Below are 15,998 nucleotides of genomic sequence, written 5' to 3'. Positions count from 1 at the left end.
CCCAGCAATGGCTCTCATCTCCTTTAGCCTCTAAGGTTCCCACAACCAGCACACCTCACAGCTCTGTCCTGCTGCTTCAAAATGGAGCACCCCATCTCAAAAATCAACTCCTACTCTTTAAATTAAAAGAAAGTACTGGAGCACGCGCCTCCTATAATACTGTCTCTATTTGTAAAAAATGACAAGGACACCCTCTTTTTAAGTGGAAGTGAGCATTGTCCACACTCTAGGCAAATACGGAAATGCTTCTATGGGGTGGCTGTTGGAAAAAGATGAGAGAATGGGCTTTGGAAGCTTAGCATTAGATGTGAATCTTCCTGCCTGCCTCTAAGTGTCTCTGAGACTTCAAGCAACATGGGAAAACTCTCTGCGTCTCAGCCTCAGCCTCGGCGTACTGGAGAAGTGAGGCGCAGGTCATGGGTGGCCCTGAGGACTGAATGGAAACAAAGTACACAGAGCATTCAGAAAGCCTCCTGTCATGAAGTTGGTGACCCAGAATGTTATTTATTATAATCATGTTGCTTTTAGAAACTCGCTGTCATATGAGAAACTTTAGTTGAAAAGTTAAACATGCCCTTTTCATTCATCTACACGCATTTGTTTCCAAGTGCTCCATTAAAAAGTCACTTCAGGAGGAAGGGTTCCATTTGGAAAGATTTTCCTCTGGAGAAAGAAATTTACAACCACTCATGTCCTCCTCGTGTATCCATGTTATCTCCTGTCTTCCATAACCCATCTCCTCTGGTCGGCTTTTCTACCATTTTTGTTACTGGCCTTCATTGCCTCATTTTCATATTATGCCATTTTCAAATTGATACAAGCCATAGCTCCGTCCTATCATGGCATAACATTCAGAGGATCTGATCTCAGCCAATCCCAGCAGCGATATTCAGCTGGGATGGAGCTTGTCATCAAAGGGCTTAAATGCAAGAAGCACTTGCCTAATCTGGAATCAAACTTCTAGTTACTGATTATGGTCAATTCTTGTTATTTGCTGGGGTGATGCTCTAGAACACCAAAGAGCAAATACTAAACTGTTGTTCCTAGAGAAAATACAGGGTTAGGTTCCTTTGAGCCTCTGGTCACATTTTCATCAACTAATCAATACATAACCTTGTTTTATGTGTTTCTGTTTAAAGATACCTTGCTAGATATATATTGCTGATTCATTATTATTGAACTCATGGCCAACAACACTATAGAACAAAGTTTATCTAACACACATATATTCCCCATAAGGTACAACCCAGCCTTCTTGTGCTTGGGATCACTACACAGCATTTTATCACTATGTTTGGGGGCCATTTTAAATGGCAAAATACCAACAAAAAGCAAAACAAACAAACAAACAAACCCCAAACCATGGCACTTAATAGATGGCAAAAAGGACACATGTTTACAGCATGAGAGCTGAAACAAGAAGGCAGAGCCTCACCTGTCCCACATCAGCTGGGCAAGTGCACATCAGGTGGCGCACATTTCCTGCCACTCTAAGGACATCCACAAGTGATCATGAAAGTGCCACAGGTCTTGAGTTGGGGTTGCAAACAAAGGTTAGCAAGTAGGCGAATTTGCAAACAAAATCTGTAAATAATGAGGATTGGCTGTTTAACATTAGAAATCCTAAATCATTGGTTATATCTAATTAAAATAAGATTACTCCCAAAATGCAATGGGATTATTATTTGGGTAGGCTTTTTCTCTCATGTTCTGACTGTTCTTTAAAACATTGACCTGTCTTTTTGTTTTCATCTGTTGGCTCATTTTCCTCATTGCATCCACTTTTTATCTCATAAGGTACGATGAAGAGAAATCTCATAAGAGAAGTGTGAGGTAAAAATCTCTTGATCTACAAGTCATGCTGGACCCTCTGTATGTGTGCACCAGTGTCTTACTCATGGGTGACCTCAACATGCTACCAGAGCCCTTGCATCAGTCCCTGGTGTATACCATTCTCGGTCTTTGTCTTGTGTGTAAAGCTGTTGAGGTCAACCTAATTTGCAACCGAAACCTACTAAACAGATACATCCCTGACGTGGCCCAAGCTGCAAGCTAACTTGAACTGTACTCAACAGACTGATGTGGATGTTTTCAGCTTTATTCAGCCAGCATGTTTCCAATCTCCTTGCAACTTCCATATCCACCATTATGAAGGATTTTGCAAAGTAAACATATGTAAACACTGAATGGGAGGAAATGACGCCATATTTAATTGAAGGATTGTCTCTCAGGGCTCCACAGGACAGTGTTTGAAAGCCAATCCGCTCCACTTACGTTTGGCTCTGCTTTGCTGGGTGACTGTCTCACGCTCTGCTTGCTTTTTTTCTTTGTTTTGTTTTCTACACTGATGCTTTTTGCTCATGCAGACTGGATGAAGAACTGAGGGAAGCATCAGAAGCAACTAAGTAAGACTTGGTTTTCATTCAGCAGCTGGCGTGGTGTTGGCTTGCATTTCAGGAATGAGTTGGGAGAGCCTGCATGCCGGGTGTTGTCTTTTTTGCATCCTGATAATAACGCTGCAGTTTAGAAGTTCCCTTTGTCTGTGATAGACACAGTTGCAGTTATTAGTCCTACAGCCCATTTGCCCCAGAATCTTGGGTTATCATGAAGAATGCACTTGTTACTGTTGTTTAATTTTTTTAAAAAAATGCACATGCAATTTTAAGCTCCACAGCAAAAGAACACATCACAGGTATACACACACACACACACACATACACACACACACTATAATAAAAGCGTAATATGCTAATTAGACTGGATGGCCTTCCGGACAAAGCTGGGGCTATGAGGGAAGCCTGGGTCCCAGGTGCCAGAGGGAAGCCAGTGCCAGCAGCCAGGGGAAGGAAGGCCTACTCTTGCACGAATTTCATGCATTGGGCCTCCAGTGTATATATAACACATATACTATAATGATCATCTGGATGTTATATTGGGGCAACAAAACCTTACTAATGGAGAGAAATGATTACAAGTGGAAATTATTTTTGTAGAACTAATTTAATGACTTTCCAATACTATTTTTCAACACCTTATTTAGTGACTTGAAAATATTGCTTAATCAACAGCTTTTGAGCTATTTGGCTAAACAGGAAAAAAAATCATTGCTCACTATTGTTAAAGTATAATTTTCAAAAAAGCAAAATCACAACTTTAATGCAAATATAAAATGAATTCATGCCAGTGATTTTATTTAACTAATTACTTAATGAAGAAACCAGTAAGGTGTTAAAAACAGTTTGAAGAGCATTTCTGAAGCTAGAGATCAATAGGCGATTTATGAAGGAATGTTAGGATAAGATTATTGGTTTAGGTACAAAACTGATTAATGTTCAGCAGGTCAATAAACAACCTTAGGGTTATCTTTTATGCTGGACAAACATTATTTGCATCTCTGCTCAACAAAAACCTAAAAGTTAACCTCTGGCCTAAGAGTTGTAAAATAGTCCTTCAGTCCACTCAGCGCTGCTTTGAAAGAATATCCAGTAATTTCCTTTTTTATTTCAAAATTACAAATAATTTTTCTGACACTATATGTTAAATGGAGCCAAGTACTATTTAGCATGTTTGCTGTGTTTCTCTATTTCAAATGTTGCTTACACTGTTAATTTTTATGACCAGTTCCCATTTTAATAGACATTGCAAATGCAGAAAATCTGGACAATGTGCAAACAGCTACAAATTCTGTATAAATAAGATCTTAATTAGTGGCGTTTTTCTGCAGAGATGTAAATGCCAATTCCTCAGGAAAACAATCCATTTAGATTTTTTTCCTATGGTCCATTTTTATTGCATGTAATCTGTAGAATTATTTCCCTCTAGTGTGACTCTTTTGGGTTAAAAATTCAAGGAAAGTTTTTTGCTTTAGAAAGTTTAGCATTAGCAGAGTTTACTGGTACAATATTTCTATCCTCTAGTTTTCTTTTAACATAACTAACACCCAGTTAGACTAACAGTACTCAAAATTATGTAAATTTTTACTCTAACAAATTCTTCTTAGGCTCTAACTCAACTGTTAAAAACAAGAAGTCGTGGAAGGAAGATATTAGGAATCAAGGAACCAAATGTCGGTGTAATGTAAAGCATTCATTGGTACTCAAATTGCGTTGTGACATGAGATTCCCCAGAGAGAAAAACAGTAATGAGTTTCTCTTTAAGGTTCTTTTTTTTTTTTTAACATGTTTTTATTGATTTCAGAGAGGAAGGGAGAGGGAGAGAGAGAGAGAGAAACATCAATGTTGAGATAGAATCATTGATCACCTGCCTCCTACACGCCCTCCACTGGGGATTGAGCCCGCAACCTGGGCATGTGCCCTGACCAGGAATTGAACCAGGACCTCTTGGTTCATAGGTCAATAGTCAACACTGAGCCACACCGGTCAGGCTAAGATTCTTTTTTTTTTAAAGGAAAACATATTTATGAAATTAGAAAGTTGTTTCCAAGACAAAAAATGGGGGGAACTGACATCAATAATTTTCCAGCCAAACCCATTAGAAAGTCAGATTGGCATGTTTTTTCATTAGTACCATATAATCTTGCCTCTTTCAGTAGACTTTTTTCCCCATCCATATTTTTACTCTTCCTGCATAGCTACCACTGAGAAACAGTCATCATATTTGGTTTAGTTGTGTAGATTTCTTTTTTTCTCTCAACCCCCTCCTTTTGTTCTCTTTCCTGTCCCCACATCCCTGTCTCCCCAGGTTTCTAAATGGTCTCAGGTCATGCTGAGATGTCTTGATCTCCTTCCTAAAAGAAGCACCAAGCTCATCCCCAGTTGCTCAGTAAATTTTTGCTGCATAAATGATGAATATGCATAAGATTAAGATTGTTGCTGTGAAGCAGTGGTTCTCAGACTTTATTGTGCCTCAGAATAACCTGGAGCACTTGCTGAAACACCGCATCCTGGGCCTCCCAGCAAAGCTTCCGATTTAGCAGGCCAGAAAGCCTGTATTTCTAACAGTTCCCATTGATGCTGGCCTCAGGACCTTGCTTTAAGATTCACCACCTTAAAGTAATTGGCCACATAAAAATAATTAGATTTGTCTTGGGGGGGGGGGGGCGCGGGGAAGTCTATGCTCTGACTTTGGAATCAGTGGCTAAGCCACCTGTCTGAATTCTCCTCCAATTGACCCTCCTTCTTTCGATGGTGACATTACATGTTATGAGAAATTGAAATATATTTGCACATTTGAAAATGTTCAAGGAGAAAGAATTTTACTCTGTTGATCCCACTGATGATTGAAATGCCTCTGTATCCTACCATTCTGGCAAACCAATTACATCTTCCCAACAACCTTTCAGTCTCTAAGGTGACCCCTAGATCCTTGGACAGACTGTGCATGATGATTTGGGGTTCAGAAAACACAGTCACTGCAGATCTGTAGTTGGACTGTAGAAGCCAGATATCCCAGGTTCTTTCTAATAACAGACAAATGCACCCTGACTTTCTACATGACCTTTATTAGAAAGCTGCAGGCTGGCTCTAACCAAAGGCAAACATATGCCCTGCCAGGGAACAAACCCTACTGTCTATTGTTTTTGCTTTACTCCCACCTGTGTTTTCAAACATTCATCCTCTCTCCACATACACACACCGCCACCAGCACCTCTCACTGCCTTTCAGAAGGTGATTTCTTCAGCCTGCCTTATTTTCTTTTTTTTAACTTTACATCTATACTGAAAAGAAAATACTTTTGAAAGTTACATTGTATATAGGGAGCCGTTCTTAGGTTGAAATGGTGCAAAATCCACCTGCTGCCTTTAGAGTGACAATATCCACTGGATGGCAAATTGCTGGGGTTTTTTGGAAGAAGTATGCGAAGTTAAAAACCAGAAAAGCTAGCTTTGAAAGATTTCCCTTCCTTGATTCCAGTCCAGCTTTGCTAGGTTTTTCTAGCACACTGTCAACACTTGCCTGACTGTCCTTGTTCACTAGAGTTGCTAAATATACTCCATGAAAATACCAGACCATCAGAGAGAAGGGTGGGAAGAGGGGGGGCGGAGAAAGCCCTCTTCCCTTCCCAGGGAGAGACAGCCTTCGCACTTTCACATTGATCACCATGCCTCTTACTTGCAAATAGATACATAAATTTATGAAATTATTCACATTATTAAAGGAATTCTCACATGTAAAAAAGATCACAGAATCCCTGTAACTAGTGTTTGTTTGCCAACAATAAAAGAGTTAACAGAGGAGAAAAAGTAAAAATTCGCATCGGAAATCAATAAAAAGCAAATCTAAAATTTGCTTAACAGAGGAATCTCACCAATATGAAATATCAAAAGCAGCCAATATTACACCAAAAAAGCATAAACACCTTCACACACCATAACACGACTTTTATTTCATGATTCCGTAGGGTTACATTCTTCTTTCTGGACATATTCAGTTCTGGTTATTGTTGGGATTCACTTGTCTTACTTGAACACAGCTCAGCTATAGGGTAGCAAGTGTCCTATTATTTTTCTGAAACAAGGACAAGAAAAGCTGACACTGGCATTTTTCCTTTCAGTGTCTTGGAAAATCCTCATTCTTGTGAAAATAGAAAGTTAAGTGTTATATGTAAATGAAATTAAGCTGCTTGAGAGGGATTGTTCTTTGTTTATAAAACATTATACTATTTGGATTATAAATAAAAAATTTGCAATATATTCCCAGAATAAGCTAGATTGAAAAAATCAGGAGGGAAAATGACAAGGACAGAAGAGCCCACTTGGAGGTGTTTGGAGTTTTCAGTCTTCTTTATATGTTTCTCAATGATGGGCAATTACTATATTTCAAAACTAACAGTAAAAGAATCACAGCTTAATTGCAGCGTTGCAGGTGTAGATATGTTCAATATTAGCAATGGGACAACATTAAGCAGTTTAAAATGCTTGCAAAGTGTAACAGTGGAGAAAATGTTTACTGCTTTCTGTTTTTTTCCTTGCACTCAGAACTAGCTGCCTTTACAATGATCCAGAACTGTCTTCTATGGAGAAGGAGTAAGAATTCACCGTCAGTAACAGCTCTGTGGTTACTTGCAGTATTGTATGGCTGGGCTCTGAAAGAAACAGATATATTGAGGACTGGGTAAACCTCGTTCAGATGTTCAGCGTTCATGTTCTCCACTCCTGAAATTAGAAACTAAAAATGGACTGTGCCATCTTAACACCGTCTCATTGGTCACCATTATATTCCTTATAGGCAGCCAACGTTTAGAGGTGACATCTGAAATTTTCCAATGCGCACATTAGGAGAAAATGATTTTAGAACTAAATGTAAGAGCATTTGGGTGAGAGGAACGCAAGTCTGCTTTCTGAATTATCACCTATTTTAATTAGTGAAAGTTGGGACTTCCATTTGAACTTAATATTTTAGTGCATGGGAGAGAACTCTTTTGTTTGTTTGTTTTGAAATTTCCAAGAGGCAGTTGAGTCTGGATAGGGCTGGAGGAATGATCTAGTCCATCTAGTCCCGTCCTGTGAGAGATAGAAATCAAGCCCGTAGCGTGTTCTTACCACATGTCAGGCTCTGCAAAAAGCTTCACACACATTAGCTGATCTTTATCCTCGGAATAAGCCTATGAGGTGCATGGTATATGTAAGGAAAGAGCAGCGTAGGGAGCTTGTCTGACCAGCCCAGTGTCTTACAGTCGTAAAGTGGCCTGGAGCTGGGACTGGAATCTGCAGTGCAGTTCCAGTGATGGTGGTTTTGAAATCCAAGGGAAGTGGTCTTCATGCTGGAATGGGTGTGCAACCTCCGACCTAACCAAAGACTAGTGAGGACAAAATTAGGCGCCTGAGAAAACAGCTCATTATTGGCCTAGTCAGTTTCAGGGAATGAACTGTGGTCACCAACATGCTCTCAGAGGGAACCTGGCCACCCAGTTAGGGGCTCCTAAACCTGGTTTGAGTTGTGGAGAATTTAACATTGCCCTTCCCCCAATCCAGAAGGAGGGGCAAACATCAGATTTAAATGTGTTAGCTATTGTCATGTTTTGTTTTCTTTGGGCCTCCTTTCCCTCGAGGTCACAAGGGAAGTTATAGGATCAAGGTGCAATAGTTCCGCAGTTGCCATGGTGACTTTACAGTTTAAGGAAGTTTATGCACACAAAAATCCACAGAAAAGGTCCTGGCTGAAAAGCACCCAAGAACAAAGGCTGTCAAGGGACCTTTGAAATCACGCAACTATTTTTTTTTTTTGAAGTTTGCACTTATCCCACCCCTTTGAGATGAAAACAACTGCTTCAAGCTAATTGCCACACAGAAATTCTGCAAAGCAAAAATATCTGTCCCTTGGCCCACCAGATTTTTTTTTTTTTTTTTGCAAATCTGACCTTTCTCTTCAAAACAGCGCCCCCTAGAGCAGAGTCCTGCACCCAGAGTTAATGAGCTGCGTGGACAGAATGTCACTCACTGGCCTATGGCTGCTACATCTGCGGGCATACCCACTCCTTTGTCTACCTGGTCTGTTTTGTTCCTCATTTGTTTATAGTCCCTTTTGGTTTGGGGAGAGAGCAAAGCACTGCTTCTAGTTTGGGTTTCTTCCAGGGCTGGACGTGGGAGAGGAAGGGATGCTGCAAATTACTAATGTTACTTCCTGCTTCTCAGAACAATTCTCCGTGCTTCCCGTTCTTCAGCCCTCTCTTGCCAAGCCCTTAGGAGGCACGTGGTCCTGGTGCAGACTGAGATCCCGGATGAGGGGCAAGAGTGGCTAAGAATTCTCCCTACTGACTTCCAGCCCTGGATTTCTGGCTTTCTTCAGTGTTAGAATAGGGGGCTTCGTTTTCCTTCTGGTTCCTGTGTGGAAGCATTTTACACCTTCTAGTACTGAATGGGTAAACTGCAAAATGGGCAAAGGCTCTTCCAAGGAACTCAGTCAGGCCCTGAATAAGATGAAGTGTGTCCTGATTCTGTAGTGGCCTCTCATTTCCCTCAGAGCAAGAAGGGAGGCTATGCCCATCTTCCCCCTCTTCCTACCTAAACACAGAGTTTTTATCTATTATTAAACACTATTGTTAGACACATTGTAAGGAGCCTCATTTAACGCGTTAGAAATAAAATGGCCTATAGGAAAATTGTCGGAAGGTTGCTAGTCTCACTGGAAAGTTATAGAAAACTAAGCCCATTTGCCAAACGTGAGGAATATTCCTTTCATATTTCAATTCTGATTAAAAGTACGTGGGGTTTTTTTGTTATTTTTTGTTTTGTTTTGTTTTCTAAAAAGCATACCATTTCTCAAAAGCATACCATTTCTAGGTGCTTGCCTCCCTCACTTTTAGGTTTGGATTTTATTTATTCAAATGTGTCCTAAAACTTGCAACATGCCTTTTTATATTTTTACATTTAAAAAATCGTATATGATCCAGGGGATGTGCTTCTATTCGGGGAGACTTAAATTAGTAGCATTGTTGGTAGCTTGATTAGCTCTACAAGATAACTGTTGTCTCAAAAAATCTTCAGTGTGGTTTCCTGTATTTACTTCAAAATTGTTCACTTTTGACTGTCTCATAAACTGGGGAAATGGGTTTCAATGTGTGTGTTTTTTGTTGTTGTTGTTGTTGTTGTTTATTTACCCAAAGCTGAAGGGAAAATTAAACCTAGAAGGTTTACAAAAAAGTCAGTATGAAAAATGAGGTGTTAAAAATGTGAATCATAGCATAAGTGGGTTGTTTTTTATTGTTTTTTAAGATTTTATCAGGGGTCTAGAGGGTAAAACAAAGTGACTGTGCACTTTAAACTTTCCAAGATGACTTCAAACATTCTGACGCACATTCACACTTTCCAGACAGTGTGCCCCAAATGTTGGTTTACTATTCTCTTTGTCTGTGAGAGAAACTGAATCATCACCATGTAAGAAAGAATAAAATCCGAATCATCAAATCAAACTTACTGCAGACTTCTGGTAATAACTGCAGCTGGGAAGTAGAATTTAGAATCGAAAACAAGATCAAGAAGGACCTGTTTTGTAAAAGCATACTAGAAAAAGATCTAGGGGTCATAGTGGATAACAGGAGAACTCCATGGTAAAACTCTGCAGATAAGAAAACAAGTCAGATCCTTGAGGGCATAAAAAAGAGATTAATATCCATGGTGATCTGACTTATCCTGGCAGTTAACATGTCTGGGTCTGAAAACTCCCCAAGGAGACAAGATTATTATAAGTAGAGTAATTAAGCAAACACGATTTTCCCATTTCAAAGACACCAAGCTACTACTACTACTACTAATCTATACTAGTACTACTAATAGACATTTACTATGTGTTCACTGGGCACAGTTGAAAACACTTTAGACTTAATCAAGCTGTGAGAGATGATTGTTCTATTTCACAGATTCAGAAATGGAAACTTAGAGAAGGTAGGTAACTTGGCCAAGGCCCTAGAACTAATAAGGGGTGGAATTGCTGAGGGTGTTTCAAAGGAAAGATACTTCACTACCTTAAGCTGGATGAGCAGGCAGTGTGGATCACCAATGGCTTTATTTGCAAAGCTGACACAATGCGCACTGCTCAGCGGCTGCAGATTCCACAAGCAGAGTAACCCTGGCACTTCTGCCTCATGAGGGCGGGTCTAAGTGAAATCTGCAGATATTTCCCATTGGCCCTTTTCAGGGAATGAATTTTTTTCTTTTTTCATGGCTGAAATTCCTCCTCTGAGTGTTCACTGAGTGTAGCTCTCTTCTCTGTAGGTATCAGAAAGTCATGATATGTTTGTTAAAGAATTTACCAGGCGATCGAAAAATACACAAGAGTACTCAGATACAGGAAAAACCCATTTATTTCCAGATGTACTAGTACCATGACTCAGGGGAGCCTGTTTCCAAATCCTGAGCAAACCAACATGAAGGAAGCTTTCTCTTTATACCCTTTGGTTTCTTTGTCCCCAAATAAGGATCAGACTTCCGGACCTTTCACGGGCTTTGCAAAAAATCCCAAATGTTGGGATGGGGGCGACGCCTGAAGGCCTGGCCTGGTGCCAGCGCTGATAACCCTGGAGGGTTGTGTATGGTTCATGGTTTATAATCTCTGTAAAATGTGAATATTTAGGTACACAGGTCTTGCAAGACCAAATAATTAAGGAAGAGGCAGTGACTACCAGGCGTCCTCAAACTACGGCCCGCGGGCTACATGCGGCCCGCCCAGGACATTTATCCAGCCCGCCGGGTGCCACTGCCTGTCCTGCTTAGCAGCTGACTCATCCCGGGCCCACAGTGCGCACAGGAATTTGTTCATAGTTGTTTTTTTTTAACTATAGTCCGGCCCTCCAACGATCTGAGGGACAGTGAACTGGCCCCCTGTTTAAAAAGTTTGAGGACCCCTGGACTAGACTATAGGCTAACAGGAATGTGCATTAGGGTTACTGATTAACTAGGTACAGAGTCAGGCTGCTGGTCTCCCCCCGAAAAATGTCTTATTTTCCTCATCACGTTCACTCAGAGGCAAAAGAGAGACCCAGTAGCCCGAGGACATTTTAGACTTATTCTCTAGATATTTGGAACCCACTAGACATTCTTAAAAACAAGCTTCTCTTAGGTTATAAGAATCCATCTCATTAAAGTAGGCTAACCCTTTTCAGGCAAATCCTTTGGCACTAGAAAATGTTGGGGTTGGGTGTTTGTTTGTTTTTTATTTGCCATTGCTGTTTCATTGTTTTTACTTTCTGACTATCATTTATCACATATTACTTATTTCAGGCAGATCATGTATTTGCCCCACAAGGAACAGTCATTTACTAAAAATCGGTAGATCCCTTATTTCCAAAATGCAGTAACATTCTTCATAGTAATCAATTTAAGGAACAAGGCTGAACACGAGTCTTTTTCCTCCTCCGATCACTTCAAAAGGTGTAAAATGCTTCTAGACACAGTTTTGTAAAAATAAACAGGTTCCATCCTTTGTTTTACCAACTTTTTCAGTGTGAAAAACTTGCATGGTGTGTTTTCAGTAAGTCCTTTGAGAAAAAAGAAGCAAACACATGCCACCCTAAATCATTGCTGAATGTTTCTCACTCCGTTTCTCATTTTTCTCTTCCTTTTTTTTCAAGCCTTGACCTGAAGTTAAAAGAGAAGCCCTAGTTGGCCGTGGCAGGATGAAGAGGATGCTTTTCTGCTTCGTGGTTCTGTTGAGACATATCCACCTGGAAGAGACAGGGCTGATGGCACTTTTTCCCCCTTTGCACTACCTGGTGCCACTTTAAGTTTCTAAGGGGAAAAACAGTAAGGGAATTTGTTTACTCTTAACATGTTTTATGAAATTGTGTGTATTTTCCTATTTTGCCAATTATGTGCCTCAAAGATTTTAGTTGAACCTTAGCAAGAAAGTAGGACCTTCCATTTTCATATTTTGTTAACCCGTGGTGCAGTGGTATTTCATCTCTTAGACTGGTATTGACCAATAAGATAACTTCAATTCACTGTTAAATAAGTGGATTTGCTTCCATAGATTAGCTCCGTGGTGATCATTTTAGGTTTAAAATACACAGGGCTCAACTCTCCCTGGAAATGTTGTCCCCACGTAACTCCACTTTTGAAGTCCTAAACTTGTTTAACACAGCCAGAAACCAGAAATGAGTGAAACCACCCTCGCTTGGTTCTCGGTTCTTGTCCACATGAATGAATTGTCTCTAACTTCTCAATGGGAAGCCAGGCTTTCTAGTTCACATCAATTTTATTTTAGTGGTCAAATTGGGCATCACGTTTCCCGTGAATTTGTGTTTTTTAAAAAGCATTTCTCCAGTAAATGTTGAAGACTGCTGCATGGAGAAACTCAAAGATCATTGTCCACATTTTTGGTGGCTGTCTGTGCTTCAGGTCATAAAGTTAATTCAAGATGTTCTTTAAGTGCCAAGGACTCAAGGGTAAGCTGGCTGGCCCACTTAGAAATTCATTATTTGGTACCATTCAATTATCTGAATTTCTCTCATACCTTATAAAAAGTAATCTGCTTTGAAGCACTCTAATCTGATCACAGGTTTAAAAATTAAATATGAGTATGTACTATCATTTGCAAAATATCCCTTTATAATGTTCATATGTCCTTTAAAATACCAGTGTGATTTGGAATCTATGGGCCCCTAGCAGAAGATGACAAACTACAGCCCAATGTAGCCACCACCTGTTTTCACCCGGCCTTCTGGTTAAGACTGGTTTTCACACTTTATGGTTGAAAACATTTTCTTACTATTTTTATGACACTGGAAAAGTATTCAACTTTCCGTGTTCATGAATAACATTTTACTGAAACACGACCACACAGATCTATTTATGAACTCTCTGTGGCTGCTTTCATACTGTATCAGCAGAGTTGAGTAGTTGCAATGGACCCTGGAGCCTACAAAGCCCCAAACACTTAAAATCTTTACAGGAAAGTTCACTGAGCCCTGCTCCAACACATACATCCTTTGCCCTGCTCCCCCATTTGTATGTAGATATTCGTTTCTCTAACAGAATGCACAAGGAAGACTTCAAATGAACATATTCTTAAAAAATAAAGTTTGCCAGAAAAATACATGGCCAGCTGAAAAAAAAGTTGTGTTTACATGCCCCTCAGTGAAGCCTGCTGAGAAGGTTTTGGGCTGTTTGCAGGTGTTGCTGAGGTCCTGATCTCACTCTGGGAACTATTCTTAGTCTCCAGCATCACCTATTACTAATTAGCTAGCAAAAATAAACATGAACTGGAGAACAGGGTTCCACCATAATCTTAAAGTGGTAACTACATCCAGGAGAGCTGTCCGTGACACTCTGAGCCCTGGGTATCATAAGCTTTGAAATGCTGTGAAGTGGACTTTGCACAGGTGATTGAATTTCACTGATCTCATTTGCTTCATGTTGGTGTCCCAGATATGTTCTCATACCTCCATAAGCCATACTTACGTGTTCCCCTCTTGGTTTCTCTCAGCTGAATATCTTATTGAACTGTGCTCTTTGGGGTCTTCTCCCTCATCACATTGACTTGTCTTATAGAAAAACCCTAGAGCATGCCTTCTCTCACAGCAGAGCGCCACCTTTGGAAGCCCAAAGTATGCCTCTTCCGGAACTTAGTGTTGACATAAGTACAGTGACCCAATATTCCGGTCTGTCCGCCCACTTATCATTGTTGCCCTGGCATAATTATTAATGATGCTTCCTTTTCCTCAGTCATGTCCCATTTTGGAAGATGAGTTACATGGTCCCCCTAGCCACAGGAAGTAATGAAGAATCCAGTGTTCAGCTTAATGGTGAAGCCTGCGGACATAGAGCTGTTGATAGAGGGCTTTTGTTATATTCAGCCAGACATGGCAACAATATCACCATTCACATTTTCTTTGAACTGGTCCAGCTTTCTCATGGAAGACTACTCAGGTGGCATTCTGTTTGAAGTTTAACCTTCCTACACGGAAATTACAAGCATCTTTTCCAATCAGTGATTTTACTTGGGCTGTTCTATGGGCTGTATAACCATTCTGATAGTTAAGCATTTGCTACTTTATTATCCTAGAAAGACAAATTAATTTCATTGCATGTGCTAGAGAAAAGCCACCATGTAAATTCAATTCAAATAAATAGAATCCTAGAAGAATCCTGAAGGATTAATCCCTAAAGCAGATAGGTATGCAGATGTAAACGTTCACATCATTAGCTATCTAGATCTTGCATTCTGAGCATTCTTGCTTTGGTCCTGACTTCTGGGAACTGTTTTGCGCTGTTCTGCAGATTTGTAGTTAAGGGAACCAAGGGGCAAAAATATTTACTTCCCCAAATGGCAACTGCTCTTTGCTTAGCTCCTTGATTAAGAGAAAGAACAAAAATTCTCCCCAGAAGATACTGTCAAGGAGTGAGGGCAATAGCTGGGTGTAGAAGAAAACTCTGAAGTCCCTATTGAAGCCATACAATGATTTATGGGGTTATCTTTTAAGACATACTCCAAGATGCGTGAGGAAGTCACTACCCCAAGCCTTTGTGTTATTAAGATCCATTTTAAGTATTCATTTATGGTACTGTGTTTGCAACGCTCATCTAAATCACAATGCCTCTGTAGTTTGCTCCCTTAAACACATTTATGTGTGCACAAATTAATATTTTATATATTTAAAAGGTTTTCTACCATGTATTGGATTGCTCAGAGTAAAGTATCTATTAGACTTTGTTTAGATAAATAATTAAATAAATTATCCTTAAATAGTATGAATTAATAATATAAAGATATGTAACAATACTATATATAGAGAGAGAGACTCTCTGTATAACTGAGAAATAAAAATTGATTCCACAAGTTATGGCTTTCTTTCTTTGAGAAGGTGAGAATCTTCTTCTAGCTTCACTGTGGGGCAGCCTTATCCGGATGTCACTCCAGCTTGGCACTTGGTATTGAGGATAGTATAAATTTTGGCTTTGTTGTTACCTAAATTTTATTCTTTTCACTTTTGCCTTCTATACCTCAGTGATAGAAGCTTCCAAAATGTGTGTTTATCCTCTGGGTGAGCCACGTCTCACATTGGAATTGTCTCTATGTTACATTGTTACTTGATTTTGTCAGTTTCTTTTTCTGTCCCTTTCCTTTTCATGTCATATATTTATTTTAAATTAAAATGTATTAAGTAGCTTTCTTTTTTTTTAATTTTATTTTAGAACCTTAAGGCAAAACCAGAGCTGGAAATTACCACTGTGGTGTGTGTTTTAAACTAATAAATCAATCTGTACAGCTGTTTTGCAGAAAATTAGAGTAACCAAATCAGAAGTGTCCCTACAGCTCTGGCCGGTTTGGCTCAGTGGATAGAGCATCGGCTTGCAGACCAAAGGGTCCCGGGTTCACTTCTGGTCAAGGCTTCTCCCTGGCTCCGGCCCTGGTCGGGGCTTGTGCAGGAGGCAACCAATCAATGTGTTTCTCTCACATCAATGTTTCTCTCTCCAATGGAGTCCAGCCGGCATGACTCAGTGGTTGAGAGTCGACCTATGAACCAGGAGGTCACGGTTTGATTCCTAGTCAAGGCACATGCCTGGGTTGTGGGCTCAATCCCTAGTAGGGGTCGTGCAGGAG

At 40.0% G+C, this 15,998-nt stretch overlaps 1 protein-coding gene across 15 annotated transcripts in view; it reads left to right on the top strand.

Annotated features, from left to right (window-relative positions):
* Positions 1 to 15,235, top strand: part of PRUNE2 (prune homolog 2 with BCH domain) — a 216,543-nt gene extending 201,308 nt beyond the window's left edge. For 4 of the 15 annotated variants that reach the window (XM_080667417.1, XM_080667421.1, XM_080667407.1 and 1 more), the window contains 4 exons: positions 1,798 to 1,833; positions 2,367 to 2,405; positions 6,938 to 6,985; positions 12,028 to 15,235. In XM_080667417.1, coding sequence (XP_080523543.1) covers positions 1,798 to 1,833; positions 2,367 to 2,405; positions 6,938 to 6,985; positions 12,028 to 12,058 — 154 coding nt within the window. In that variant the 3' untranslated portion in view covers positions 12,059 to 15,235. Of the gene's footprint in view, positions 1 to 1,797; positions 1,834 to 2,366; positions 2,406 to 6,937; positions 6,999 to 12,027 lie in introns of all 15 variants that reach the window. The other 11 variants (XM_080667408.1, XM_080667415.1, XM_080667412.1 and 8 more) reach the window with 8 other exon arrangements.
* The last annotated feature ends 763 nt before the right edge of the window (positions 15,236 to 15,998 follow it).

The sequence above is a fragment of the Plecotus auritus genome (genome assembly GCF_963455305.1).
Source record: "Plecotus auritus genome assembly, chromosome: 5".
NCBI classification, from domain to species: Eukaryota; Metazoa; Chordata; class Mammalia; order Chiroptera; family Vespertilionidae; genus Plecotus; species Plecotus auritus.
The sequence above is the reverse complement of the archived record's forward strand: the minus strand, read 5'-3'. Positions and strand labels throughout refer to the sequence as shown.